At 34.4% G+C, this 15,938-nt stretch overlaps 1 protein-coding gene across 1 annotated transcript in view; it reads left to right on the top strand.

The window, feature by feature from the left end:
- Positions 1 to 15,938, top strand: part of DNAH8 (dynein axonemal heavy chain 8) — a 163,613-nt gene that overhangs the window by 24,480 nt on the left and 123,195 nt on the right. Inside the window, exons 15-24 of the mRNA XM_067294711.1 lie at positions 1,568 to 1,687; positions 2,982 to 3,117; positions 4,079 to 4,266; positions 5,373 to 5,453; positions 7,645 to 7,761; positions 10,310 to 10,429; positions 11,251 to 11,392; positions 12,451 to 12,563; positions 13,425 to 13,531; positions 15,025 to 15,121. Of these exons, the coding sequence (XP_067150812.1) occupies positions 1,568 to 1,687; positions 2,982 to 3,117; positions 4,079 to 4,266; positions 5,373 to 5,453; positions 7,645 to 7,761; positions 10,310 to 10,429; positions 11,251 to 11,392; positions 12,451 to 12,563; positions 13,425 to 13,531; positions 15,025 to 15,121 (1,221 nt within the window). The remainder of the gene's footprint in view (positions 1 to 1,567; positions 1,688 to 2,981; positions 3,118 to 4,078; positions 4,267 to 5,372; positions 5,454 to 7,644; positions 7,762 to 10,309; positions 10,430 to 11,250; positions 11,393 to 12,450; positions 12,564 to 13,424; positions 13,532 to 15,024; positions 15,122 to 15,938) is intronic.

Raw genomic sequence — 15,938 nt, 5'->3', positions numbered from 1 at the left:
TAAATGTTAACCTGAGGATTAAAATAATTCCCCTGAAATAGCAATTTTCTTCAATGAGTATAAAGGGAATCTGGAAAACCAGCTGGATGCAAATATTTTCTGACAGATGTGTAACTTCCATCAGATGAGTGACACATGAGAAGGCAAGCCTCCATAAATTCTGCACTCACTAGAGAATGATAGATTCCTCCAAATAGTAATTTAAAACAATAGCTACTCTGAACTGCTCTTTAAAGACTCCTCTGCCTATATGCTTACTATGTATAAGACCTCCTGAACCTCTGAGTTATGACTTAATTTGATGAACATATTTGCAGCAGTACTGCCTGCTTACAAAATCACTGCCCCCTCCCTGGCTGCTTTTTCCCAACCAAAAAAAAAATATTTTCTGAGGGGTTTTCATCCACATGAGTTCCTCTATCCAGTTCACCCTGAGGCCACTAGCATGTTTTTGTTGGCACTGTGCAGGAGGTAGTATAGGGACAAGAATAAGTGACAGTAAATGAAGAGAGTGATGGCTGCTTAAGTGGTACTGCTGTTGATGATGCAATCACAACATGACTTTGAGTGCCTGAAGTTAGGTGAATACAAATATTTCTCTTTTTGTCTGTTGAAGAAGCTGTCACTTACATATAGTTACAACTATACACACACACACACACACACACACACACACATAAAATACTATATATGTGTGTATATATAACTATATATATGCTATACGTATATAGTTATAACTACCCAATAGGTATTATTGGATTTGTTTTTACCTTTGTAAGGTAAGTTGCTTTTAATAAAAACTTGTTGCCATTGCAGCTTTGGTTCTGAAGTGCATAAGTGATTTGTCAATGCAAAAGTGGAATATGATAATTTCAGGCCAAATTTTTCTCTACTGGAGTGCAGCCATTCAGTGAACAGGGCCTCTTTTTTTTTTTCTTAGCTTGGAAACAAATAAAAGCATGGGCTGTATGCAGAGAAACCTTTACAGGCAGAAGGATGGGAAGTTAGTAGAAAAGAACAAACGTTAGTTGTTGGTCAGATGCATAGGTGTGAAGAACAATTTTGATGTTTCTGTTCAGGTAAAACCTGGTTAACAGCATAGCTCAGGCCCTTGCTGAGGACAGTTTCCAAGCAAAGGAGGAAAGCCCACAGCAAGGCTTCTCACAACACTTTCTTACACAGCTTTTTCACAGCGGGCTGATCCAAAGTTACACAGCTGCACCATATTGGGCCTGGCCTTGAATATTGGCAGCTCAGCTCCTAGGAGGGATGGAAGGGGTTGCAGAACCTGTTGGTGTACTTGAGGCCCTGTTATATGTAAGCACAGCCAAGAAACAGCATAAGGTAATGAAGACAGGAGACAATCATGATAGTGGTATCAACGTGTATATCTCAGAAAAGTAATGTGAGGAAACAATTTTTTCTTTCAGTGAACTGTCTTGTAAGTCCATATAAATTTTCAGCTTGGGAGGAGGAAAAAATTATGAAACTAGAGAGAGTCTAACACTTCAACAGTTTTTTTTTTTTTTTTAAATCTGTATGTTTAATTATATTGTCCTTACTGTAGCTTTACCAAGTTCAGAAAGATGACCCTCCTCTTGCTCGAAACATGCCACCTGTAGCAGGAAAGATTCTGTGGGTAAGGCAGCTTTTCAGGAGGATAAGTGAACCAATTGACTATTTCCATGTAAGTTGACATGAGGAAAAATTATTATTTTGTTAACTAGCGAACTGTCCATATTTAACTTATTTCTGTAGAGTGACCATACTGTTTGCGTCTTTGATGCAGTCACTTCTCATATACTGGGCAACCTGTGTATTTGTATGTGAATTGCTAGTTAATAAAGATAGGTTCCATGGTAACCGCTGTTGTGGGTCGAAGATGTAGTGTTTCTTTGACGTCACTGAACTAGCACCCTAAGCTTGGAAATATGCACTGAATTGTTGACACTGATGTCTTCAGATAAAATATCATCCAAAGAAATATTTCACAATTCCAGACAATGGTGTGGGTTTTTTTTTTTTTCTGGTTCTGTCTATAATGGGTAAGACTGAGGCTTGTAAATAAGACTTACGTCCTGTGTTTTAAACAAATATCTACCTCTTTTATTCCTCTAGCCCCACAGGATTCTCTAAGGAGAATCATGTCTCCTTACTAAGCCATTGCTAAGAGTAGCTCAAGGCAAAACATGGACTATCTGACAACCTAAAATTGACTGGTGTGCATATTCTGGTACCACTGAAAAAGCAAGCTTATTATAAATACCCACACAACAGCTACAGTATTGCAACTGAGAATCCAGTCACCAGCTTCACTGCAGATGGCCTTTCCTATACCCACTTTACATACAACTGAAGATTGGTACCACCCACATGAAGTTTGACATTTATGGCCCCTGGAGATTTGTTGGTGTTCCAATGCAGTGTCCTTTATTGGAATAGTCAGATTCTTGCTCTACTAGGACCTGCTAAAGCAATAATATTTCTTGAAATGTTTGAGTGGTTCTCATACAAAGTATTCAGGGCCTCCTGTTAACTTAACTTCTCCTATGCAATGGAGGCTTTTATTTTCCTGTTTCCCTTAGATGGGAATAATGATCACCTAAATCTACTCCAAAGAAGACTGACACCAGTAGCATTACTTATTAAAAAGATTTTTAAAAATATTTTTTTAGTTACTGTTCAGTCTTGAATAGAACTGAGCATCTATTTCACTAGGAATTACAGATGTGTAACAGCATAATAAAGTTGTTGATCTCATATGCATTATATATTTATTATTTATTACTTACATGTTCTTTTATTTCATTATGCTGTAAGTTTGAATCATAAATACTTGATACAGTTTTTAACTCTGTAAATATAATTTGTGATATTGTAAGCTTAAATAATCTATAGTAAATAGTTAAACTGAGAAGAACCCTATTAGTGTGCTTTTCTTTTGGTATAAGTTTTAATTTGAATGTACTGTGTTTTAATAGAAAAATTCAGGTATCTTGACAAGTCCAGAATGTAAAGCAGTTGTTCGATTATACAACAAAATTTCATACGTATTGGTGGAATTTGAGGTACTTTATCATAATGCGTGGGTGAAAGAAATTTCACAGTTACAGTATGGTAAGTAATTAAGTGCATTATTGGCTGTTATTGAATGCTAAGTTTACATAAATCAAATTGGACAAGTCTTTAAGCCTCATTTACCCTTAAAATGTTCAAATTAATCATAATCGAATAAGCAGGTCCAATAATACAAATCTCTGTCCCTGCATGGCTTTGAAACTTGGTTTTGATGCAGAGAGTTGCAGATTCAGTACACTGGCAGGTAACTGGAAGAAACGCAGTGAAAGAAGTTCAAGGCCCCAAGTAATTCATTTTTGTATTCAAATTTTCATGTATACTATTTAATAATTTTTCCTGTTTTCTTTCCATGATAATAGCTTATACAGTTGGGATATCCCAGTCCTTCTTGGAAAAGGTATTATTTTATGCCTAAAAAAAATTGTAACCAAGCTTTAATATTTTAAGATTATATGAGAATCTATGTTTAAAAAAATTCTGAAGTGTATTCTTCATGTAAATTATAGAAGTTTTGTGGCTTTAAATCTGCAAGTAAATCTATAAGAATAAAATCTTGTCATCACATAGTCAACAGAGGTTCATTTAAAAATCCTGCTCTTTGAGCTTTTATTTAGTTCTGAATTTCTGGAATATCCCTACCTAAGTATTCATCTTCTGAATGAATGTATTCCTGTAAGATATTGAGCATCTCTTAAAAGTTTGGGGTCTCCAGGTCCCTAGAAAATGTAGTTCATATTTTTTTCCTAGCTTGAGTCAGAAAATTATGCCAAAAATAATGCTGGATCTGATTCTTGTTTAGATCGTGAAAAGCAGGTTTATATGGCAGAAAGCTGATACTGTGGCAGTCAGTTCTTTAACTGAAAGCAGCATGAAGCTATTTTGAAAGACACAACACATTTTTAATCAGTATACAGAAATGTTAGAAATCTGTGCTCCATAATAATTTATATAACAGAAACGTTTTTTTATATTAGTAATTAATGTAAAAGTATCTTTACAGCATTACAAGCTACGCTACTTGTGCGTCATCCTAAAACTGGGAAGTTCCTGGTTAATTTTGATCCCAAAATTCCAGAGATTGTCCGAGAGACTAAATGTATGATAAAGTTGGGTCTGGTAGTACCAGAGCAGGCAAAAAGGATAGTAAAAATAGAAAATAACCTGAAGTCAAACAAGTTGTATTTAGAGGTAAGCTTAAAAACTGTCACTATTACTTTTTTAAAGAAATAATTTCTGTGGTTTTGTTTTTGTTTTTTTTATGATTAATCTATGATAGTTGTCCGTTAGCAATGCATTTATTCTAGGAGTAAGAGTTATTAGGTATTTGTAAAAGGAAGAAGAAGAAAGGAGGGGGAAAAAAAAAAGGCTTGTCAGGCTGGGTGCATGATAAAGCTGGGGATCAGGTAGTTAAGGGGAAATTAAATCTGTGAAATGTGCAAATAGACTTAGAGGACCACATTTGAAAAGCCTGTTGGGCCTAACTGTTGTGTGCATAAGTGTTTAAATACTTAAATATATAAATAAATATTAAATACAGAAATAAATACATAAAAACACAAATACATAAATATTTTTATATACTTTTTATATCCTATGACATGATGATTGTAGTCTGGTGATGATACAATTGGAGCTATCCAAACTGTAAAAAAGCTTTGAAAATCAGTAAAAAGCAGTTTTATGGAGTTGTTGAGAAGCATAGCTTGGAATTCTTATATAATCTTCTTTAGAAGATATGGTGACCCACAAAAGCATCAAGAACTCTGCAATGTCTGCCAGAGAAGTCAGATTTCTGATACCTGTTGTAGTATTTGCTCTAAAATTTTAAAGAAGCTTATATCTTGGGGATGAGGGAGACAAGATTTTGAGCTTGGCACGCTCTGGCACGCTTGCTCGCTCTCTTGTGTGCACGCGCTCACTCTTAGAAAGAAAAAGACAAGCCAGAAGGATGCTCTAAGTTTATAAATGGGACTTTAATTGTCTGAAGCATATGACTCTCAGCCTCAATGGCCGTTGTGCATAGAGACTAGAAATGTACGGTATGAAGGCTGCTTTCATTCCTCCTTGTTATATTAATGTAACATGATACAGTTTTACTACCTTCCAGAAATGATTTACATAGGTATGTACTGCCTGTGTAAATTTCTACACTTAATACATGTTTTCAACAGTATTCCTATACAACCTTCCTTATCTTTTCTGATTTTTTTTTTTTTTTGTATATCAGGCTGTTTGCTTCAGTAAAAAAAGTACTTAAAATATTCTTGAAATTAACCTTCTCTAATAATTAACAGGGTCTTCTCCAATGTTATGAAGATTTGTGTCAAGAAACACCAACAGTTTTTGTAAACTTAATGGCACCAAAAATGAAGAAGGTTAGTATTGCTAAATGAACTTCAGTACACTTCAGAAGAAGTTAGAATAACTTTGTAATACTTTATAATTTTAAAACATTTAGGGATATGTATGTTGTGAATTCCATGAATTTTAGTAAAATCTTGAAGAGTCAGTATAAAATTACATAAAATTTGCTCTTTGAATCCCTTATACAATGCTCAAATAACATGTAGTACAGTAGAATAATTTGAATGTCTATGAGATGTAAACCCAGTAGAACAAAGAATATGGATTTGGAGGATGTATTCATCTACATAGATCTCTGCCTTTCGCATGTTAGTAAATCAGCATTATTTCAGTTTAGACGTTTTCATCGGAAAGTAAGCTTTCCTTTTTGCTGAAATACTAAATGCCTTTGTCTTTGCTTGGGGAGAATTATTAGCCATGGGAATTGTGTTTGTAACTTCAGTGATGCAGAAAAGTTATGTACTATACTAAAGGTACCCTTTTACTGGAGCTGCAGAATGTCTATCCTGTAAACCATTTTTGTTTTGTTAGGCCCTTGCAAATGTATGTATGTAGAAATAAGTTGCTCTGATTAACTCTTCTTTTTTTTTTTTTTAATTGTAAATACTAACATCAGAAGTTTTCAGACTTTGCATAAGTTTGTGACCGCATAATCAGTGCATACCAAAATGTGAGAAACAAAAATTTGTCCTCACTTTTAAGAGTTAAATTTTAAAAGACAGAGGGATAAAGTAGTCACCACTTCAGTGATAACACTGTAAATATGATTATACTGTAGAGGGAATTGTACGCTTCTGTATTTTAGAAGAAACAATTGGTACAAGAAAAGGGTGAGTAAAGTATGAACAACAGGAGTAGAAGAAGATGATAGAAGTAATGTGACAATGGCTTTTGAAGAAGGACAAGAAGTCTTCAGTTTATAGGAAGGAGGGTATCATTCCAGTCATAAACAGAACATAGGGAGAAAAGCACAAATGTGAAGATGGAATGAGCATATCTAACCTATGTCTACATTGTTATCATAATTTGACAACAACTCATTCGGTACCTTAAACTCTTTCTAGGCTAGCTAAATTAGTTGTTAGTAAAGGTATCAACCCAGCATTGTAGAGTTCCGTATATTCCACAAAAATACCTGAAGTATATATTAGGATGATAGCAATATCTGTATTTGCTGGTCTTTGTATGTCTATATGAGCCAAATTCATTGTTTTAGCTGCTGTATAGATATAGCAAAAAGAAACAATAGGATGAAAGAAGTAGATGAAGTCCAGGCAGCAATTTAGTAAATATCAAGATGAAAGAGCAGATGTGAAAGGTGGCTATTCAGAGTTAAGTATGAGTGGAACTAGCTCAAACTTTTTCAACATTTAAAATTGTGGTGGTAGTAGACTGGGAAATCAGTGAGAAGTTCTTGAGTGCATGGTAAGAATTTCAGGGGATCTCTACAAGAGAGGCTGGAAAGTTTAATTTTCAAGGCCTGGCAGTAGTACAGGACCTCCTTTTCCTCAGAGTCCCATCTCCCGTGGGGGTACAGGATCTGCAGTGATTGAAGGACCTTGATGTAGGTGATGCAGTGACAGGAAAAGGAGCTGATATCGGCTGCATGCTGAACATCTTGGAGATGACAGAAATCCAGAAGAGACAGACTATGGGGTAACCAAGAATTTAGTAAGGAAAGTAGTAGGGAAGGGAGGGTTTTTAAAATATTACAGAAGCAATAACAATAAAACTTGGAGAGAATCTGGATGTGATTCAAAAAGGGAGGAATGAAAAATATCATTAGGAATTTGAAAGACAAATAATTAAACTACTGACTGTGGTTGAGATGTAGGTCAAAGTACAAATTATAAAATGTGGTAGTGAACTTTAATTTTAATTCTAAGAAGTAGTGGTAATGACTAATAGATACTATCCTGGACAGGAAGGGGAAGATCTTTGTTGCGTGGCATGTACACTTGACAGTTGTGGAGAGAGAATATAGCGTGCATTAACACCCCACACGTATACCCTGACCATAAATATTGCATAATTTTCTTTGAAGTTTTCCTTGAAAACTTGAAACTTTCCTTACAAAATGTAGACACAACTCTTGCTTTTTATCAGTGACATCAGTGATTCTAATAATAACAGTTTTTGTTTTAAATTACACTTCTACTAAGCTTATTTTAATCTATGAAATAATCATATTTTTATGCTTAGATGGAAGCTGTGTTGAGGCAAGGACTTACCATGTTGACTTGGTCATCTTTGACACTGGACAGTTTCTTTCAAGAAGTTGACGAAGTTCTGTATATGTATAAACAGCTCTTGAAAAAGGTATACATGTTTGATCACTATCTAAATGAAATGACAGTTTAGAGAAATTATTTCAAGTACACTGCTCTTCATATTACAAATTAATCTGTGCTTAGTTTGTTTTGTACCACTTGAAATACATAGACCTTTTATTTTTTTAAAGCATATTCTTTTTTGAAGAATGAAGTTCTCAATGATTCTCTCCTATTATTGCCCTCAAATGTTTGGACTTAGCTTCTGTTCTTTCAGTACAATATATTTGCACCTGTTGTCCTCAAATTCTGTCTGTGATTGCTTTTCAGAGTCAACCTCTACTTCTCTTTTGTGTGATTGTCCATATGCACAGTTGCAGAGAAGATATCTCTATGTAAACTGTCCAGTGGAGAATTTTTTTAGCATTAACAGTATTAATAGCAGGCATGCTGTGAAACCGTATTCTCTGTGCAATCCATGCAATAATGGAGGAGAGTGTCCTTTTCCTTCACAGTTATTTCTGTGCTGTCTGAGTCTTGTGCTTCTTTCCTCTCTTAATGTTTGCTTGATAGTTTCTGAATTCTTTTTCTGATTCCCTTAAGATGCTTGAAGACTTGTATTGGTTCTTTTTCTTTTCACTATATAGGGCTTCAGCTTGCACTTGATATTCAGATTGTCTTTCTGGCTTTACTGTTGAACTGTATGGCTATGATCTCTCCTACCAGCATGATAAATTGTCTCCCCTGTGGTAGAGGATTGCTAGTAGCTGATGGGTGTATCCACTTCTTTTTCTGTATGGAAGAAGAACATAATTATGGTTAAGTGCTCTGTTTGCCACTGAAACCCCAAGCTAAAAAAAAAAATTGGGCCTTGTAAGAAAACAGCAATTCTCTGAGCCTGAATATACTGAAATAATCATATCTTTTGGTGATACACTCTATTTTCCTTAAATGTGTAGGTTGTGTACTTTCTCTGACTTTCTTTCCCTTCCCATATCAATACAAAGAGATGTAAACTCAGTCAGACCCTTGATTACTGTGCATAGGATACTCTAAACAAGTGAGAAATGATGTAAAACAAAGGCATGAATGATACTGTGACAAACTAGAGACAGGATATCACAGAATTTCTTAGCTAAGAAGTTAAAAATTGGACAGAAGTCGTTTTACTTGGATTCTGCCATGACCAGTCCATTTAAATATCATTGCCTGGATGCTAATAATGCTGTAATTTGGAAACAAAAACCCAGTGAAAAGATAGTCTGATCGCAAACAGGATAGGAATTGAAGACTAAACCATGAAGCAAGTCACAGCAAATCCCCTTTGTCTTGCAACTGGAAGCATGGCCAGCAAGATCATGAACAAGAAGCCAATCATCCTATATTAACATATCTTGATTTGTTACTCTGTTTTATTTAATCTATCAGTGTATCCTATATAGCTGGAATGGTCTGGAGGCTGACTTGCTCTTATTTCCAGTCTACTTAAAATTGCTGTTATGACAGCAAACTTTCTCCAGGAATCTTTCATCACTGCCGTGAGCCCCTCTATAGATCTAGCATGGATAAAATCATGCAGCATGAGCCCTCTTCTACTCTAGCCAATTCCCAGACTTTCAGGCCAGAAGAAAAACAAATTTAAACATCTACTCTTAGTTTCAGGGCCACATTTGATGTGGTTCTCAGGGCATAGGAGGGAATTCTTTCCATTTTCGACTCTGTCATCTAATCTCCAAGGCTGATAGTCTCAAAGAGCTGTCAAGAGAAGCTCAGTCAGATATTAGACAGTTGTTGTTATGATGCAGAAGTAGTCTTGGCTTGTGCCATCTCAGAATGAATATCAAAATATAATGCTGATAGCTAGAAATCTGTGAAGGAAGAAATAGATGGAAACCCTAAGACCTCTGAAGATATTGCTTTCTCAAGGATTCCTATGTCTCAGTTGCCCAGCAGGGAACTGGCAGCTGCTTAAGAATTACAGGATTTTGTTTTTAAAGGACTGGCTGAAATGAAATTGTGCACAATACTACTGTTTTTAGAATTGTTTTATCACACTATGCAGGATATGAATACGTGTGCTCTCAGCAATCTAATTTTTGTTTTCTGTAACAATAATAAACAGACTATTTCCAGATTTATGTCTGTTCTGCTATTCATATTGCAGATTGTCTGCAATGGAAGATATTGACAAAGGCTAAATTTTGTGTAGGGTACTTGTCTTCCTGGATTCCCTCTGTAGTTAATGGAGAGAGAGGATGATTCACAGTAAGAGCAGACTGTATTTAGCCCTTGTAAATATCCCCTGAATTACCATAACTCATGAGGCATTTGCTTTGCTTTTTTTTTTTCTCAGCTTCTCTGATCTTAAGGTCTTTTGTGTTAGTATTTTTACCTTTTTTTTTTTTCTGTCCTGCTGCTTCAAATACCCTTTCTAAGAGGATTGTCTACCATTTAAGGCTTTTGTGTTTTCACTGCATAGAGAGATATGATTTTATTTCTCTACAAAACATAGTGTATATATCTTACAATTCTGTAAATGATGATACATCATGTTTTAAAGATGATGGTACGGTATTAATATGATTTTCCATTTTTAGATTAACGATTTAAGTGAAGTGCAGATTGATTTAATATTAAAAGAAATATCAAATACTCTTTTAATTGTTTTACCAAGAGATGGTCCTACTAAAGTAGAGGATATGTTGACCTGCAATGAGGTATGTGCCACTTTACATCCTTGAGCCTGAATTCTTGAGCACATTTAGAAAACAAGCCATAATTAATGTACATCTAGAAAAGAATTATTCTCACTAGAGAAATACAGTATATATTTTTTTGATTAAAATATTCTACATCATTATAAAATTTATATTTTAAATATATAAAATTGTATAAATGGGTTCTTAGGTATTTGAGGTACTGAAACTGTAATAGTTCATATGTAATTTTTATTTATTTAGCTGCTTTACCATTAGATACTTTTTTGTATGAAGATACTTGGACATATGCAACCAATTTTTCCCTGACTACTTATGCAAATTTTTGTTTTTAAGAAGAAAGTGAAAAATACTTTCCAACAAGTTTATTTGAGAATTTAACAGTTTTCTTGATTCCAGATGAAACTAGAAATTTTTTGTGGTTTTGTTTGTTTTTTTGCAAACTGAGTACAAGCAAATAAAATTGATAAGGACAGCTGAAAGGATTTATTTGGATAATTTCAGACTGTGTCTTCCTTTCAATTTTCAGTGCTTTACGTTAGCCTTTAAAAATACCATTACATTTTGAAAATGATTTTTTTTTCCAATTAAGGTTATACTGATAGTGTAGCAGAACATTTTATTTTTATAATTTTGAATAAAGATTTGGGGGTTTGTTTTACTTTTTGAAATGTTATTTCATTGAAATGGTCTTTTTCCTTCAGACAGTCTCAGTCTGAACAACTGAGTTTTCAAGGAAATATTTTGGTCCTTCATGAAAAGGAACAGAGAGAAGGTTATCAGTGATGTTAAGATAATACATTGATATTTTTATTTAACAGCTTTACACTAAAGAATGTGCTGAATTATTGAATCACAAAAGTATGCACATTGAAGATGCTGTTCAAGAACTAATATCTGTATTTGAAACAATTTATGAAATTAAATATTCTAAGAAAACTTCAAAAAAGCACACATTGCCAGGTAGATATTTATGTTTATTTATGTAAAATTTTCTGTTCCTAGTTCTGCAGATTTAGCTAGTATGCATCAAAATTTAATTTAGTTAATTTTCTTCAGACTTCTTTCTCCAATCACAGTTTCATCTGTGTCCCAGTTCTCTCTTCATTTACAACTGTTATGTTAAACCAATAGCCTATGAAATTAGGAGGTAATTTGGTATTGGTGGAAGTTCTAGAATTAAATTGTGTCCTTCTGTTTATATGTCCAAGTTTTTTGCTCTAAAGGAAGGAAGTTCCATTTCTCTCAGCCACTTTTTATAACTTGTTTTATTTTTATTTTTTTATGTGCAAAATAGAATGTTCCTTCCTTCTCGGCTAATCAGGTATTTGATACTGTCTCTCTCCATGTGACTTTTCTGCCACGGTGGAATTGTCTCACAAATACCAGTGCTCCATATTCAAAGACAGCCTTTACTTTTTGGTCAGCTTAAACTGATACAGTCGACCATCAGCTGCCATGGTACAATACTCGCAGCTGATCAGTGTGTTTGGTCCCCCATTGCTCTGGGATGTGTTATGAAGATTTTACCATTCTGTTTGTGGTTGGAGAAAGACATTCTACTTGTATCTTTAAGCTCAGTCAGCAAGGGAGCTCCTTTTCTCACATGGAGTTTTCTCCTTCTGGGTTCAGTTTTCTCCAGGTGCAGAGGCACGGTCAGGGTCAGCTGTCCAGGTAGTACAATGTGATGCAACCAGAAAAATCTGAAAAGATATGTTTCTGTATTTTGTTATGTTGCTTAAATTGCATTCTGGCCTTTTCCAGCTGATATGTCCATGTCTGCCTACCTAGCTTTACAGGTATTTGTAGTACATGTTGTTTGTTAGCCTGAGGCTTATCAGCTGGGCTCTTAATCAGATTCCTTCACAATTGTGTGAAATAAAACCAATTAGGTGATCCAGTTGCTGCTACTAAAATAAATAGCAATAATGTTCTGACTGTAATGGTGGGGGAGAGCATCATTCAAAGCAGACACAATTTTCAGTTAACAAAAAATACTTTTTTTTTTTTTTAATTTAAAGTAAAAGAAAAACATGTGGCATTTGGAAATAATGAAGAGGAGGAAGAAAATAGTTCTGTAGCTCCTCCTGGTGATGACAGCAAGGACGATGATAAAGAAGATGACTTAAAAAAGGTATTTTATGATAAAGGAAACTTAAAAAGTGTGATCAAATTAGTAAAAATGAGTATCTTGAGTTTTGGTAACTGAATATCTATGTTACAAGAGGACATCACATGGAAGACATCAAACATCACGTAAAAATCATCAAACAGCTTCCCCACATAGTGAGTTTTAAGGCGGATTTTAGTTTTAAAAGGTATATTCTATGTTATGTTGTTGCCTTTATTAAACAAATTCTTACTATGTGAGGGAGTTGGTATGTAAAGAAAATTGGAGAGAATATTCTGCCTAAGCCATAGCACAGGCCTTCACTGAGAAAGATCACCTTTGTACTTTTAAAAGCTTCTCTTCATATTCATCAGAGAAGGGAAGTGGAAGCAGAGAACAAAGACACAGAGGCATGTAGGCACAGATGTGATAATGCAATAAAGTTGCATTGTTGTTTTGGTCATTACATGTTGCTGTTCTTTCTTAATCCAGTACAGTCAGAGGTTACTGGTTTTGACTCTCATTTGAGAAAGACATACATGCACCAATATTCTTGGATAATTATTGTGTCTTTTTTATATGGAGAGTTCAACACCTACTTTTCTGGCTGAAGTCTCTTACATGCATGCAGAACTCAGTCTTTTGTCTCTGAATAAGGCAAATAGAGTTTCTTTAGACTTTGCCTTTCACCCTCTTTTCTATGCAACTTTTACTCATTTACTTATAGCTATTTTTCATCTTAACTTCTCCCCTAGTGTTTCTAATGTAGCTTACAGCATAAATCCTTTCAGACAAGAACTAACCTGTTTGACTGATACCTTTTGGAATAAACTTCTGTTCCTGTCTGAACACAATAACAAGTAATGTACATTTTATTTATTACAGAAATATAAAGAGATGGTTGCATATTTCAGCCACCAGCTGCTGGACAGTCTCCTGAAAGCCACCCAACTGTCTTTGGATACTCTTAAAAAAAGAATATTTGTTTCAAAGTAAGCTGCAAATGGAAGATTCCTTTAACAATATTACCAAAACACAGTTATTTCTACATTAATGTAATAATACAAATATATGTTCACTCTGGGTGCACATGTATTGTTAGTCAAATAGTTACAGACACTCCTCAACTCAAGCAAAACCTGGAAGCACTCAATTCTTGTTGCAGTGATGCTTTGGGTTCACACTTTTCTTTTATGGATCACATCTTTATTTTATTAGCTCCATGCACTTCCTTTTGCACATACAATGAAGTTTCTTTTCACTTTTTTTTTCTTCCCTCTGCCTGCACCGTTTTTTGTTTATTCCCATTTGTTTCCTCTGAGATTGCTTTTAAGATGTTGTTAGTATGGTTAATATAGTATAATTGTCCCACACTTAGGACTAGAACTTGAATGACTGTTCTAGGTCATATATGGTAGCTTGCCCATATGTACATCTTATTTTAGATGATCTCTGCAAGTATGGCTATGTGCTCAGAGTTATTTCTCATGTGTTTAAGATCATCCATACGCTCATTATGAATTCTATAGGATAATGACAAGATCCATATAGTTGTACAATTTTATCATTCTTCTGTATTCAGAATGATTTCTATGGAGTATTCACTACTGGACTAGGAGTTTACCTCCAAGATGGATTTGCTTTGGTATAATATATTGTATACTGAAGAGCTAGCCTACTTATAATTCTAGTAAGATAATTTATTATAAGCAGGTAAAGTTGACTGTCATTATGATTGTTGAAGCTTGAGTTACTTTTTTTTTTCCTTTTTCTAAAGATATCTTTCAGAGAAAAGATATTGAAATCGTGATCTTATTGACATCAATAGGAATTTTTATGACTCTTTCCCTCTGTAACGATGAGAGAATTATTTCAACTTTGCTTTTGGCTAGGGCATCATATTGTTGAAGTCGCCCTTATTTGGTCACCATGTCATAGCATTTAAAAATTGTCCTTTGCACTTTGTTTTTTTTAGTTTTAAATGATTGCAGATCATGTATTTATCATTTTGTACTAGCTCGTTACCTTTGAAACTTTTTCTATTTTGTGGAATATTTATCTGAAAATGTACTGCAATAACTTTTATCCTTGAATAGGTTTTTGCGTGAAATGGTCAGTAGAACCTTCTCCTTCTTATGCCCTTCTCGAAATACTGACAGACTTCCATTGTTCTTAAACTGAGAGATTAAAATCCAGAATCAGAATATGTTCTAGATTAAAAAATAAAAATAAAAATAAAAATCTGAAAGTAGTAGCTAGATCCAAAGGAACCTTTGTCTGAATGATGGCAATCTGTCTGTTACCACTTTAAACCCTTTAAATATCAAGCTTCTGGAAGTTTTGTCAGGTGGCTCATACCTTGATGTGGAAATTCTCCATGAGGATTTCTCCAGTAAAGGAACCTGAAAATGGTATTTGTAAGATAATTTTAAGGGGTTTCATGGTGAAGTATTCATGACATATTTCGAATTATTTTCAGCAGAAGTACATATGGGCGAACAAGTTTTTTTGTTCGTGCAAGCAAATCTGAAGAGATTGTTTCTTTCCTAAAAGCTGAAGTACACTTGGCTATTCCTAATGTGGTAAGTAATATGTTGTTATAAAGATAAGGTTAAATATACTGTATGACAATTATCTCTGCATTTCCATAAGCACACTTCTCTTGAACCATCCTCCATTCAGACGGAGGACAATTGCTCAGGCCTTTCAGTGTGCTGACAATACTGATGAAATGTGCTCACAGTCCCAATGTCTTACTGGAACTTGCAGAACCTGGTGGGGTTTTTTGTTCTTGTGTGTTTCAGCAATTATATTGTAATCTGGTCATCTGTGGTCTTTGCAGAATGATTGTAGTTTTCCTTCATTTTTAGTGTTTGAATTGTTAGGAATAGATTTTTTTCTTTTTTTCCTTTTCTTTTCTTTTTTTTTTAGCTATCTTGTTCCTTGTCTGATTTAAATTCTTTGTGTAATAAAAATCATAAACAGTATTTTTGCACAGCTTGGCTGTAGTCATATCAATAGGAAGTAAGAGGACCAGAAGGAGGAAAACTGAACGAAAGGTGAGAAGATTCCAAAGGAAGAGATGAGCTATGGATTTCTGTGTGCAAAGAACAAAAAGGCAGCCTGACTGCAAAGACCTGATAGATGCATTTGTTTTCTTTTTGTAGAGTAAGATAATTTTGTGTGAGCAATTTGTATTTTTTTTTTTTTTTTTTTTAGTTTATATGTGAGAAGGTAACTGAATAATAATCAGTTGCCTTATGATTAAAAAATTTATATTCATGAAAAGATAAAGAAAGGTTTTATGTCAGTCTCTCTTTAAATGTTTGAGTCTTAAGGTGAATGAATATACAGAAATAGTATTTTGTTCTCATACAATGCTGTTTGTTATTGGATAGA

This window comes from Apteryx mantelli, chromosome 3, assembly GCF_036417845.1.
Source record: "Apteryx mantelli isolate bAptMan1 chromosome 3, bAptMan1.hap1, whole genome shotgun sequence".
Taxonomy (NCBI): Eukaryota; Metazoa; Chordata; class Aves; order Apterygiformes; family Apterygidae; genus Apteryx; species Apteryx mantelli.
The sequence above is the reverse complement of the archived record's forward strand: the minus strand, read 5'-3'. Positions and strand labels throughout refer to the sequence as shown.